The sequence below is a fragment of the Panthera pardus genome, unplaced genomic scaffold, assembly GCF_024362965.1.
Source record: "Panthera pardus isolate Hobbes unplaced genomic scaffold, ASM2436296v1 HiC_scaffold_6, whole genome shotgun sequence".
Lineage (NCBI taxonomy): Eukaryota > Metazoa > Chordata > Mammalia > Carnivora > Felidae > Panthera > Panthera pardus.
In genome coordinates this window covers 22,099,031-22,113,832 of record NW_026526991.1, presented here as the reverse complement: position 1 = coordinate 22,113,832, position 14,802 = coordinate 22,099,031, and the positions used below count along the sequence as shown (strand labels likewise).

At 37.5% G+C, this 14,802-nt stretch overlaps 1 protein-coding gene across 14 annotated transcripts in view; it reads right to left on the bottom strand.

Moving 5' to 3' along the window:
- Positions 1–14,802, bottom strand: part of ANKS1B (ankyrin repeat and sterile alpha motif domain containing 1B) — a 1,073,811-nt gene that overhangs the window by 366,561 nt on the left and 692,448 nt on the right. For all 14 annotated transcript variants that reach the window (XM_053895881.1, XM_053895874.1, XM_053895876.1 and 11 more), the window contains exon 15: positions 12,220–12,326. In XM_053895881.1, the coding sequence (XP_053751856.1) occupies positions 12,220–12,326 (107 nt within the window). The remainder of the gene's footprint in view (positions 1–12,219; positions 12,327–14,802) is intronic.

Sequence of the window (14,802 nt, the reverse complement as noted above, 5' to 3'; positions counted from 1 at the left end):
ATGCAGGGCTTGAACTCATGAACCATGAGATCATGACTTGAAACAAAACCAAGAGTTGGATGCTCAACTGACTGAGCCACCCAGGCACCCGTCAACAATATCTCCCTTTCTATCTGATCATTCTTTTTAGTTGCAAAACATGACTCCAATCTCCCCAGTTTAAAACCATCTTCCTTTGTCCTCCAAATCACTTACTTGCTAATTTCTGTGCTCCCATTCTCAGCAAAACTTCCTTCAATAGTTGTCCATTCTACTATATCTTACACCCAATGTAATATGGCTTCTGTACCCCTTCTCCACTGCATGTGTTCTTGTTAAGTTTTCTAGTGGCCTCTGAGTGGCCAGATTGGTGGCTCTTTCTCTAGTCTCACTTCACTTGATCCTTCATCATCATTCTGTTCAATTGATCACTTTCTCATGGAACAAGTTTTGGGGGAAAGATCTTTCCACTTTTAGACACTTTGAGTTGGAGGTGTCAGACAAAATAGAAGTAGAAAATTTTTGCCTTTGTTGAATATAAGTGAGGTAACCTAAGGTGAATGTGTGGAGTGTGAGAGAAGAGGAAAAGGGCTAGACCCTAGGGAGGTAGAGGCAGAGAGTTCTACAAAGGAGCCAGAGAAGGGGTGACTATCAGGGCAGGAGATGCTGAGGATACAGAAGCCAAGGAGGAAGCAAGTGGTCAACAGAAACAAAGACCATAGAAAGATGAAGTAAATAAGGATTGGCAAGAATATATTGTACTTGGGGAATTAAAAGTTCATTAGTCACCATGTATAAATAATTTCAGGATGTTGACAGAGGCTAATTGTATCAAGGCTTGATTGTATTGAGTTGAAGTGCAAGCCAGCAATTTGGACATTTCTTTGGAGAAGCTTGGTTGTGAAGAGAAGAGAAATCAGGTAGCATCCAGAACAGATATAGGATTGAGGGAGGGTTTTGAAAAAAAATTAGGTTATATCTGAGTTTGTTCAGAGATTGCAGAGAAGAAGGCTTGCCTAATGTTATACCATTTATGCTAGAACTAAAAATAGAATTTATTTATATTGTCTCCCAGATTAATTGAGATAATATATGTACAAGAGTTTTAAAGACTATGAAGTGCAACAGGAACTTAATATGGTATCCTCATTTCCACTACCTCATAATTAATTACCAGGAAGTAATTTGATTACATTTTTTTTTACTGTATAACATACCCTCCATTCCATTAGCCATCAAAAGAACCTCATTGTTATTTATCCAGCAGTTCTTAAATGATTGAATTGATATGAATGATCTTCTGCTTGCGTCTTTTTTTTTTTTTAAGGAGTAGGGGATATCTGGAGTAGATATTGGCCAGCCTGTATTTTCTGTTCACTTGTTCTGAGCTAGCAGATAACAGGACGGGTTATATAGTTATAGGCCTGATGAATACTAAATGCTCAACTCCTTCTCTATAGGATTACTCCTTTCTGATAAAAGAGTGTGTAATATAACTCCTGTCAAATAAACTTGAGATACTTTAGATTCTAGGCCTGTTATTCTCAGATATCCTTCAAAATTCTAGAAGGACAAACCTAATTCTTCTTGCCAGCCATCTAAACAGACATTGGCTTATAAACCCAAGATGTTCCACAATGCTTTGGATATGAATCCTAATCATCTTTACTCAGTCTGACAGAAGGTAAAAGTTTAACAATCTGAAATTTAATTCTGTGGACTCAAGGGGCAGAAATCAATGACCTGATATTCAGAGGCCTTTATTAATTATTCATCGTATTTTTCTCTTCTCCTAATATGCCTCCATAACTTCTAAGTAGAGTTATAAGGACTCTTGTTTCTCAAAACTCTTTTAGATCATATGCTGTTAAGTGACTGGGTAGTTTCCAATGTCTATGATGTGCATGGTACATACAGACCAGATGAGGAAGTCTGGGATGAAGTCAGTAACATGTCCAGGCAATGACCTGGAAGGTTATTTCTGTGTTCTTTAGCTTGAGTTTTCTGGTGGATAAAAATATGTAGCAATTCATAATGACAACTCATTACACTTTAGAAAAGATTATTCTGAAAGGTAAATCATGGCTTCCATGAACACTACTCTTGTTTGCTGTGGTGTCTCATGTATGCATGGAATGGCTCCCACTTAGGTAGTCTCATAGTCTCAGGACAGACTTGACCTGGCGGTGCATGATTTTTATAACCCTATTTAGGGTTGGAGATTCCTTAGTCTGGACTTCCTCATCTCTACATGAGGCAAGGTTTTTCTTCTCTCTCACCTTTCTTCTTGGTACTCTGAATAATCCCTCCAGGAACAAGGGATGCTTATGTTATTTTTGTTTGTTGAGAACCCATACCTTTCTTAGCTCATCTACATTATGTTTCCCCAGCAAATCTTGATTTTTTTCCCCTTTGGACTGTGACCAGGGTTTGAATCTTGAGTGCTTTGGGCCAGATATTTGGTCTCTCTTTAAGTTTTGTAATTGGTAAACTGGAATAATACTACATACTTCATAACATTTGTGGGAGAGGTAAATAGAATGTAGTAAAAATATATATAACAATTTTGTGATAAAATAGTAGTTATTTTATTAAATTGGTTATATTTTCTTTTCTTCCTATAAAACATGACTTATCTAATCATCTATTCCCTTAGGCTTTTCTACCAAATGGTTATCAATAGTCATCATAAAGATGGAAAACAAATGAATATTTCCTATAAATGTGATTTATTTAGGGGCCAGCAGAGCTGCAAAGTATAATAGAAAGAGTGCAGGGCTAGAGAGGTAGGAAGTTCTCAGCTGTGGCCCTGCTGCTTCTCCTGTTGACTAGAAGTGTGACCTTGTACATGATTACCCATGCGTGCAAAACTATAAGTTATCAGGAAGATTGCATTTATCATTGATGAAAGAATAACATCAGATTCTTTGAACATTTTAAATCTCATGTAAACCTCAAGTACATTAAGATTAATTCAATTAATCAAGTACTTATTGTGTGACCGTTATGGACTGTGCTTGGCAACATGAAGGATAATAAAGGATATGCATGTACACATATTTATTAAGAACGTTTATGGGCTTAATTGTGTTCCTCATAAATTCATATGTTGAAGTCCTAACCCCCAGTCCCTCAGAATGTGACTTTATTTGGAGATAAGGTCTTTACTGAGGTAATCAAGTTAAAAATGAGGCCATTAGTGTGGAACCTAATCCAATATGACTGGTGCCCTGATAAGAAGAGGAAATTTGGACACACACACACACACACACACACACACACACGCACACACACATTTGTGATTTGAAAACACAGGGAGAAGACTACTGGCAAGTGAAGGCCTAGAACAGAGCCTCCTCTCATATCCCTCAGAGGAACCAGGCTTGCCAACACCTTGACCTTGGACTTCTGGCCTCCAGAACTGTGACAATAAATTTCTGTTGTCTACAGCACACAGTTTGTGGCAGTTGGTTAAGGCAGCTATAGCAAACTATACAAGGACCTATTATGTACTAGGAAAATAATACTGACCAAAACATTGTTTTTCCTTTCAGGGGAAAGAGGTAAAGAAGCAGATAATTCCGCCTGTGTGATAAGCCTGCTCCATTCAAGGATGTGTATAGGGTGCCATGGGAAGCCAGTGAAGGGTAGTTGAGCAATACCACAACAGAATTTGTAAAAGGCTCCCAAGAAGGAACCTCTGATCTGGGCTTTTGAAGTAAGGGTTAGCAGGCTAAGAATGAGTGCAGGAAGGGAACTGAGTAGAGAACAGTGTGTATAAGATGCTGTGTGCAAAGACTTGGATGTGTGATTAGGTATGGCTCGGTTGTAGAATTGTAATAATTCAACACAGCTAGAGCTTAAGAGGGGTAAAAGATGAAGCTGCAGAGGTGGGTAGGATCCAAATCAGTAGAAGAAGTCTCCACAGAGGGGGTGGGGTGGGGGGCAGGGCCTTGAGGAATGGGTTTTTCTTGAATAGGCAATTTGGAGGAGATAAGCTATGTTAGGTAGAAGGGAAATTATGAAGAAAGTAAAGGTATATATTTGGCAGTGAGTGTTCTAGTCTGATTAAAGCAGAGGCCCTCTTGAGAAGTAGTGGGGATGAGGTAGAAAATTAAGAAGTGAGATAAAGAAGTACCTCAAAGGACCAGAAGTACAACTAACTGGGAGTGCTTCAAGGGCAGGGCTGGTGTCCTGTTCCATGTCTACAATTTAACAGGGGCTCTCTTAACAGTCACTGAATGAGTGATAGGAAGAATGATGAAATAAATGTGGTCTTAGTGAATTGAGCAGGGACTTTTAGAATAAAAAGGTTTGGTTTTGAAATCCAGGTGGTACTGGGCAATTTTTTTTTAGCCTTGTTGAGTTTCAATTATGAATATAATAATAATAATAATAATATTAAAATAATTCTCTTCATTTATAACTATGGAGATACTAATACTTACTGAAAAGGATACGGTGAGAATTACAGGGGATAATTTATATGAAACCAAACAGAACTTTAAAATTCCATCCAATCAATGTTTATCAGAAGCCACTATATGCCAGGTACTCTACTAGGCTTTAGGAATACAGAGATAAATAAGACCTGGTCTCTGCCTCTAAAGGAACTCATATTTTAGGGTGGGAGGTAGACATCTGAACATATAATTACAGTGCAATATAATACAGATTAGCATAGGGCTAAGAGCAGGGTGCTGGGGTGCACAGGGACAGAGTGATTATGACAGCCAGATGACAGGGTGGTATAAGGAAATACTTCCTGGAGGAAGTGATGCTCAAGCTGAATCATGAACAATGCTGCACAATTAGGTGAAGAAGGAAGATAAAGGAATTCCAAAGAGTGTGAACTACAGGCTCCCTTTGCAGCTGTGTTTTTCTAGTTCCTATGCCTGTGCATTTCCCTTGCTGAAAATATACTCCCATCTGATTGGTTAGAGCAAAAACACCCTCTCTAGCTCTTATGAGACTCCTGAAGGCTGGCTTTTGCTCTGAATATCCTCAGCTATTGACTGGGTTCTCTTTAAACCAAACAGGCCTTCAGGAACCTTGCTGTAGCCACTTGCCAGATTCCCTTACTCCCTTTTTCCTTCTCTCTTTCTTTTATTCATCCTTGTTTGCTTTTTTCTTCCTCCTTTCAGCAAACATTTACTGTGCCTACATGTGTAAGCCATGGGTTGTCTCTGGAGATATAGAGGATCAAAACATATTTCTAATTCTCAAGGAGTTAAAAATAATTGAGTACATTAATCAAGCAGCAAACTATGGCTCCTTGACCAAATCTGCATTTTTGTAAATAAAGCTTTATTGGAACATAGTCACATCCATCATTTATATATTGTCTCTGGCTCTTTTCATACTAAAACAGCAGAGGTGAATAGTTGCAACAGAGACCATATGATTATCAAAGCCTAAATATATTTACTATCTGGCCTTTGACAAAACAAGTTTGCTGACCCCTGTTCTATTATTTGTGTGTGTAGGTAGGTGGACATGTAAATAGCTAATATGGCACAGTAAAAAAAGTTGTAAGAAAGGGAACTACAGAAGAAGCATTCTTGACCCATGCTTGGAGGGTCAGGGAAGAAGTGACAGCTAAAAGAAGTGACAACCAGGCTGAGAACTAAAGGGTAAAAAGGAGTTAAGAGGGGAAGGAAGGTCATTCTTGGCAGAGAGCGGCAGGTGCAAAGGCCAGGCAGTGAAAAATAAATACATGGTATTTATACATGGCCCTAGAACTGTAGAGAGAAAATGGTAACAGAAGAGGCTGAAAATTAAATTGGGGCCATAAAGGATCCTGAATATGAAAGCCATATTAAGGATTTTGGAAACATAATCTCCCGTAAGTAACTGAGAATCACTGAATTATTTTAAGCAGAGTAGTGCTAAAGCAAACGTGTGCTTTAGAAAGAGCACTCTGGCTGCAGTAATACTTAACATTTGTTGGGCATTTGTTCTATGCCAAGTCTGTGCTAAATGCTTTGCATGCATACACGTATATGGAAATGTTTATTGAGTAGCTGGACAGTATTGGAAGCCAGGTAGAAAGAGGCAGAGTAGGGACAGCTATGGATCCATGAGAACTAATGATCTCTCTAATGGATGGACAGGTAGAGCACCGTGCACATTTAGAGGTGGAAGGAGGATTAGGAACAGGAATGATTGGAAAGGGCAGTGTAATGTCACAGAACCCTAGCAAATATCAATAAGGGAGTAAATGTCAATAAAGATTGGGTGCTGAAAATAAGACATTGTAACAAGGGCAAGAGAAATGAAGTGAGAAGAAAGGGGGCTGGGATTTGGCAAGAAGCAGGTCACAGCTGACTTCAAAGAGAACAATTTTAGCAGAAGATCTGGGAAGCAGGCAGGATTATAGGGGTTAAGGAGGTGATGGGAGTGAGAAAATGGAGGTCATTGCCTGTGAACACATGTTTGAGAGAACTGTCTTTTTAAAGAAGCAAAAAATATAATTGTGGCTGGATTTCTTAAAATTAGTCTGTAATTCAGCAGTTTGAATAAGTTTTCTGATTCATGAAGTAAATTCTTCACCCCAAATATCTGGTCATTTGAAGCAATACTGGAGATGAAATTATGCAAATATGCTACATGACTAAATTAAAGGCCAATTCATGTGAGCAGGAGTTAGTAATGGGAGTCGTAGTACTGCATTATTAGAAAATGGGGCAGCTTATTTTAATGCTTAAAAAGGTAACTGCAATAACATCTAGGTGGAAGAAAAGGCCTCCTCACTATCACCAGATTAGAATTTCAGCTAATGTTTTTTCTGAAAGCCATTCTTCTAAGATGGTCATCCCTGAACATGCCTTCATTTCTGACTTTCCACTGCACAAGCAATCAGTGTCCTTCCACGGCTAATGAGATCTACAGAAACAATTAACAGCTCTGCCAGCACCAATATTGTACCCTGAAACTTTAAATGGTTCAAAATATTAAATAACAAGTCCAAAGAACATTTCTCCTAGATCCCTCATTAGGTTGATTTTACAGATGAGTAAACCGAATCATAGAGAAGCAAGGCAGTGGAAATGAGAAGTCTTACTTGAGTTCTCTCTCACACCACTTCGAGGCTGTTGCCTATTACATTTGTAATTAAGCTGTTGTCCAGATAAAGAATGACTCCCTCCTGACTTTGACTTTTGGATGCCAACAGACTTTAAATGCCTGTAGTTGAAAAAAGAATAATTTTTTTTTTATTTTGCAGAAGTGGATGTGTAACTACTGGACTGAGTTTGTAAAATTATGGCTGCACATTCACCATAAAGCCACCCACTTCAGAGCCTGCACTGTTGCAGAAACAGGATGAAGTGGAGAGTGTGGCAGGTATTTTTCTCTTGGACCTTGAAATATCAGTAACTTTATAAAATTTTCTTAAGAAATATTTGAAACAAGAAATCATCCTGGGGGTTATTAGTCTTGGCCTTTAGGGACAATTTATTTTTCTGCTTCACAAGTTTAACTTCTTTCTTGGATCATAATGCTGCTAAGACACATAAAAGGTCATTTTGTCAGGTCAACTGCAAGTGGTGCTCTTACTACAGAAAAGTTATGTAAAAGAGGAAAAGAGAAGTAAGCGCATTAGCATATAAAATGCACCACAAAATGGAAAAGGAAATTTCAACTACATACTTATAAGGTGACTCTTTCTTAAATCTTTTGTCCAAATGGATGACTTCCAAGAGCTCTGTGGCTTTACTTCAGTTTCTAATAGGCACTACTCATGCTGACCTTCAGGAAGTCCTTTATGAATGCTACTCACCCAAGTGTACAAAAATGCCAAACCACATAGGGCTTCTGGAATTATTTTTATTTTTTACTCTGTAAGGGCTGCATTTTGGACATTTTAATAATGGTCAAAGCATCCTAAGCCAACCTAGATGGCAACTGCTAGAAACATAGGAAGTGTTAAAAAAAATGAGTTGGCATAATTTCATTTTTTCCCTTTTTTTGATTAGAGTTTACAAATATAACTACTAGCTAGTTATCCTGGTGAGGATATGAGTCAGTCCTCCTCCAATAATATAAACTTCTTGATTCAGTTTTTGGACCATAAATCTACCATAACACTGTCAGTGTTTTGTTGTTATCGGTATCTTTATCTTTCTTTACCCCTGCTATGAGAAATTTTATTTCTTCCATTGCCTACTGTACTTTATTGCTGGAAAAGCAATTGTTAGTAAGTAATGTGCTGAAGGATGGTGATTATATAAAAGAATGAGGGCAAGATCCCTGTGATAGAGTGTATGTGTGTGTGTGAGCACACGATGGAATGAGTGTCTAACATGCATGCAAATGATATGTAGGTCTGAGAGCAATATTGTAACCTAATAGAGGTCAAGAAGCATGTATTGTTCATGGTTACATTCCCAGGAATTAACACTGTTTCTAGCACATACAAGATGTTTAAGAGTTTGTTGCATGAATGAATGAATGAATGAATGAATGAATGAAGGGGGCTAAAACTTCATGTTCCATTGGTAAAACAAGGCTTCCAGTTTAAACAAGAGGCTGGTGATCCATCTACAACAGTCTGCTGTGTGTCTAGTTGTCATGGGATGATGTCTATATACACAGCATTATGGTAGGACTTGTGATAAAGGCAAGGCAATTGAACACACAGAACATGGACTTGAAGAGTTTCTAGTCTAGTGGGAGAGACAAGATATATACAAGTGAAAACTTTTAATTCTAGAGAGTGAATAATGGCATGCCAAATGTAATTTTTCATACTGAATACAACCACTACATGAGTTCAGAGAAATGAGAGGCTCCAAAGGACTAGCGTCATTAAGGAAAGCTACATAAACAAGGCAGGGATTGAGTTGGACCTTTGAGGATAAAAGAAAGAGGGAAAGGAGAGGAAATAGCTGTAGAGGATGGGGGGAGGAGAGTACAAATGAGCAGTCATCAAGATAAGAATAGATAGTTTGAGACTTAAAATTTAGCAAGCAGTCATCAGACTTGGAAAAAGGAGAGGATGATAGAAATTGCACAATAAGGAAGTAAATAAGCATATACATTTTGTACATTAAACACTTCATATCAAAACTCCTTGGTTTAAAAAAAAAAAGTAATGTTGAAACACATATATTTTAGGGCCCCGGCAGCATTCCCAGAGGCTAGTGAACAGCATATGTCTTACAAGGGGGGAGCTGATGATGTATGACTTCAGAGGGGATGAGCAGGTAAGTGGGGCTTGGATAAGTCTTCAGATGAAAAATTCTGTGTTAAAGGGGCTTTTGAGTGCAACATAGATCTGACTCTCCCAAAGTCTTAGGTCACCTGATATAGTTTTGTAGTTATTTAATTGGATCAATTTCAATTTATTTTATATATTTAATGATACAAGAAAGTCAAAACTATGTGCACAAATGTCAGCAAAGCAGGACCAGGTACATAAAGAAAAAGTTTGGTATTTTGATTTTAGGCACTGAAAAAAAATTCATGCATCAATAAAATCATGGATAAGCATTAAGGGCCCAAAGGAGAAGTAATAATTGATAGAGATACAAAAATAAATGGGAGTCCTGCTTTTTCTAACTATGTCTAGGAATTGATATAAGAAATCTTTATTACAGTTAATCATAGCCATGTGGATAAATCATCCATATATTGTATTTACGTGTGAGAGTATGTAGAACAGAGTTGGTAAAAAATATTTAAGCTTTCAATAAATACTTTGGAAGTCACTTATATAGAAAACATTCAATAATGGAATATTGATTAAATAAAAAAAATAACTCTTGAGAATGTTTCCTAAATAAAGTATAACTATGCGCGGATGTACAATGAAGTTTCAAGCAACATTAATTATACCCTTTTGATGTCTCTACTGTCTTGTTCTAAAAAGCTAATAAGACCTGCACTACATCACAGTTAATGGGAGTGTGGTGCTTGTTGCTTAGGCAACAGGATGAATAAATGCAGGTCAGAATGTGCTTCAAGAAAAATAAAAGCTAGAATATGATACTGAGTGGAGACTAAACAGGTCTAACAAATATTTCACCCCATTAATGAAATCTGTTTCTTAAAGTGGGCTGATTATATTGGTATACTTAACTAAATTCATAATGAAATAAGTTTGATTATGGAAATCAATCAATACATTTTGTAAATGTAGAAACTGATTTTTTATGACACTAGTAGTAAATAGTGTATAGCAGCAGAGAAAGCAACAATTGATGACACCATTTTATGATTAGCTCAATTTTCATAATTAGCTCCTCTAAATGATCAAAGTTTTTATTTTTTAAATTAACTGTCTCATGAAGAAAGTATTTGACTTATTTGCATTAACTGTTTTCTAATTTTCTGGAAAATTATATATAAAACTTAGAATTGAAAAAATAAAGACAATAATCTATGGAGAAGCTCAAACCTTGGTTTTTTCACATATACCCAGGATTTTTGCCTCCCAGATACACTTTGGAATGCTTATACATAATTCATTCCTGAACGTTGTTTTAAGACCTCCAAATGCTTATTTGAAACTTGTTTAATTAACCTTTCAGTTTTAGGCTTTCAAAAAGGGGTTATATTTGCTCAAATGTGTTTAATATTCAGAGGAAAATTATGCTGAATTAAAATATTTGGAAGTAGCCAGAATCCAAAGACCTAACTTCTCATGGGATCAGAATAAATTTGGACAAGAGTATGAAGAATGGGAATGAGAAAGTCTTATCACAGGTAGAGTCAGAGAGAAAGAATAAAGACATCAAAATGTACAGTAAATATAAATAACCATGAAAAGATCTCCATCCTGTTTGATAGTTCCCCAAATGCTTAGTATTCTCTGTTTAGTGTCCTAAGCCTGTCCTAAATCTTCTCAGTGTCCTAAGACTGTCATAGCAACTGAAGACATTTCACTTTTTTTCCTGTTTCAATACCCACAATATCTTGTCTGTCTAATCAGTGACAGTTCTCTTTAACATGAGAAAAATAACAGTAGCTGCATATCCTATTATAAAAAACAGGTTCATAAAGAGTTCTATGCATACAATTACTTTGAGCTCATACATCTTCTTACATTTATGTAGCTTTTTAAAAAAGCTCACGGAGGATACACTTTTTTTGGAAAAGAGGCAGAAGTTTAACAATTTGACCAATTTTTAAATCTGTAATAGTCAAGTTAAGCTCGGAGAAAAGTCATCTCAAATGGAAATTAAAAAAAAACATAACCAGCTGTCATATTCTGTTACCAGTTCTCGTATGAATAAGCTTCAGATGTCAGCCCCAGCATTTTATTTGGAAATAGCTATTAATTATTTCTTCAAGCCATTTGTGTGCTATATGCTTATATTATGTAGCTCCCTCTAAATTTAGGGATCAGTAATATATGTGATGGGAACTTAAAAGCAAGGAAAGGTAATAAGGACTGTGACGTAGCTTAACAAGGGAAACTGATGAGCACTGGGGGAGATATATGAATGATTAGAAAGCTGTATTATGGGTCCGCACATCTCCCCACCCTCCTTCCTCGCCTATATTCATCACAGTGAGAAGTTTGCACACACCGGGTTTAGACTGCATGCAGACTAGTATTTAGAAGTATATGAATGTATTTGGTCCATCAGCCTCTCTTTCTAAACAGACAGGTAATTGATGGAAGTGTTTGTTTTCTACCTAAAGTAATAAAAAACACTTCAGTGCTCTTCAATCAGCATATGTAAGTAAGTGAATGTTCTCCATAATTGACCATCTGAAGCAGTTTGCTAACAAATTAAAGGTCATCCACACAATTTAAACTGCTTATCGAACAATTATCAGAAAAAAATAATCTTCACACCGTAAACATAACAGATTGTCAAATTAATCATTAAATGCTGATGCTCAAATGAAAAAAATATGTTTTAGGAATCTAGAATTGACCGAAGAGTACTATAATCTAACTGGGTATTCTGAGATTACAAATTTATAAAAAGCACACAAAGAATGACAGGGAGAATATAAATGTTAATCTTCTTTCACTGCCTATAAATAGTACTCTCACCGGTTCATTCATATAATACATATGTATATGGATGCCCGTAGATCTCATTTTTCAGCAAGTGTCTATATGTACACAGTAAGTTCAGTCCTAAGGGCATCCAATTTTCTGATGCAGTTACATATATAAATTGACCGGTTTTGGTGCAAATCAGGCTGCCTCTGAGCCGTGTAAGACACATAAGAAGCAAAGACAGACAAAAGGCAGCTCCATGGACACAGAGAGCGTCTTACCATAAACTGTACATTGTCAAATCCATTAGCCATCAGGTGGTTCTCGTACTGAGGTAGCCCAATGCTTTCCAACCATTGTCCCACTGTTTGGACGGGGCATCTGGGTCCTGTAAGAGGATGAAGAGGGAAGCGTTTAAGCAGGGAGTAGCCGTCCACTGGGTAATAGCGGTAGTCCTGGGCTGAGAGGTGGCATTGCCACATCATGCTCCTGGGAAAGTTGCTATCAAAGGAGCCCGCCAGCTTGACAGATTAATGTTCTCAGCGAGAGAGCAAAGTCAGAAGTAAAACATAGTTTGCCAGGCAGGCTGTGGAGTATGACTTGATCCTAGCTCCACATTTCTTACATATTAATCTTTACTACCGACCAGTACGTCATACAGCCCCCAAAACCAGGCAGCAGAAGAAGGCATATCAAGCTGTCAGCTTAGGCTGGTCTGCGTTCTATGTGATTGTTGGAGTACTCCACAATGAGCAATGCACGGCCAGCAGCCAGAATTCTTTTTATCAAGTACTCCTACACTCATCAGTATGCAGCTCCATGCTCCCTGCTCCCCCTCGCTCGCTCCCCTTCATTACCCAGCCCAGGCTACACCTCGCATTTTCAATAATAGCCATCAGATAAGGCAGATTTTTTTTTGTCTGCAAGCTGTAAGCCTGCTGCTGCTGCTTCCTCCTACACACCCATCCAAGCGTCAATCCTGAATGATGAGAGCAGTCAAAACAAATGCAGAAAATAGCAAGACTCAAAAGCAAACCAAAGTGCTTAAATCTCAATTGAATCTTCATACTGGTTATACGTTACAGGGCTATTTGTTGTGGAATTTTACGTTTCAAAAGACACCAGGAAATGTAAAGCTTTAACTATAGCTTATAGCGGAGCTCACTACAGGTTTCTTTTTTCCTCTCCTTTTCTTCTCTTTCCTTTCTTCTTTTCTAAATGCAACACAGATAAATGCTTCTGATGTAAAGCTTTACAGGGTTTTGAGAATAATTATTCTCTTTCTTTAACATGCTGTATCAAAATGAACCTCTGTGAGATATTTTTTTTTCCTTTCTGAATTACTGCAAAATACAGAAACTGCATCGCAATCTTGAAGTCAAGATAATTCATTTCTCATTTGCAGGGCTTATTCCAAACAAAAATATTATTAGGCACAAGAAATCCCTTTCCCCTCTGATATTTATAACCCAGTCTACCAGGGTTAGCATTCTAAATTAGCTATAAAGGTAACATTACTGGGTAGAGATTTTTAATAAAGAAGAAGAGCCCTAACCAAAAATAATTCAAGAATAACAGATGCAAATGTGTGAGTTTTACTGAATGGCAGACAGATTGAGTAATTTATTTAATAATTACAAGAAACCAGAGATTAATAATAGAACCCACAGGACCAGATCATAGGAAAGAATATATGTTCTTACTTAAGACTGGGAGAGAACTTGTGGAAGGGTTAGTCTAACCTCTCTCTTAAGGCAGAAATCCCTTGTCACAGAGTGCCCGGAAGATTATCATCCAATTTATGCTTGAATACTGCCTGGAACAGAGCTCTTACTACTTATCAGGAAGCCTCCACTTATTAGATTTTTTTACTTCCTACCTGGCTCCTACTCACTGGCTCCAGCTCTGCCTTTTGGGTTACACAGACTGGGAACAGTGCCTTTTCTACATAAAATGTTTTAAAAATCAAACATAATTCTCATCTCCCCAGAAACAGTGTCTGGCACATAATAAGTGCTCAATAAATATTTATTAAATAAATTAAACATTATTTTTCTTCTTTCCCTAAACCTTATCTTTCTCTTTTTAAGAACATTGTCAGCTTCCCTGGCACATAGACATCAAACTTCAAAACATCTTGTACTCCCTCTTTCACTGCTGACAGGCATTCTCGAGTTCTAGTTACCCCTCACCACTGTCTCTTGCATCCATTCCCTGGATTCTATTTCCTGTTTCATGTTTATGGAACTGCCATCTACTTTGATTCTGTTATCTTAGTTTAGGCCCATGTGGCCTAATGTAACAATAGCATCAAGGGGTGGCTTCGTGGCTTAGTGGTTAAGGGACTGACTCTTGACTTCAGCTCAGGTCATGATCTCACAGTTCAGGAGTTTGAGCCCCATGTTGGGCTCTGTATTGACAGAAGGAGCCTGCTTGGGATTCTCTCCATCTCCCTCTCTTTCTCCCTTTCCCCTGCTGTCTCTATCTCTCAAAATAAGTAAATAAACTTAAAATATAAAATGAAACAAAAGCCTCTATGTTGGTCTTCTATCTCTGATATTTTAAAATCTATTTTATACATGGGTGTCAGACTAATCTCTCTAAGACAGTTTTAATTATTATGCTTTGTTTCAACCCCCCCCCCCCCATGGTTTTCAGTGGGCTTCAAAATAAACTCACAGTTCCTGTGATAACATTTGGGGATCTCCACAATCTACTACAAATCATCTGCATTTATTTACTTTTCTCCAGTACTCCAGTCAGGTAGGATCACTGGCTGGTCTCTAAAGGAAGCCTGTAACATACTTGGGTTGGTTTTGTTATGTCCCTACATTTTTTCCCCTTCGTTGGCTTTGGATCAGATA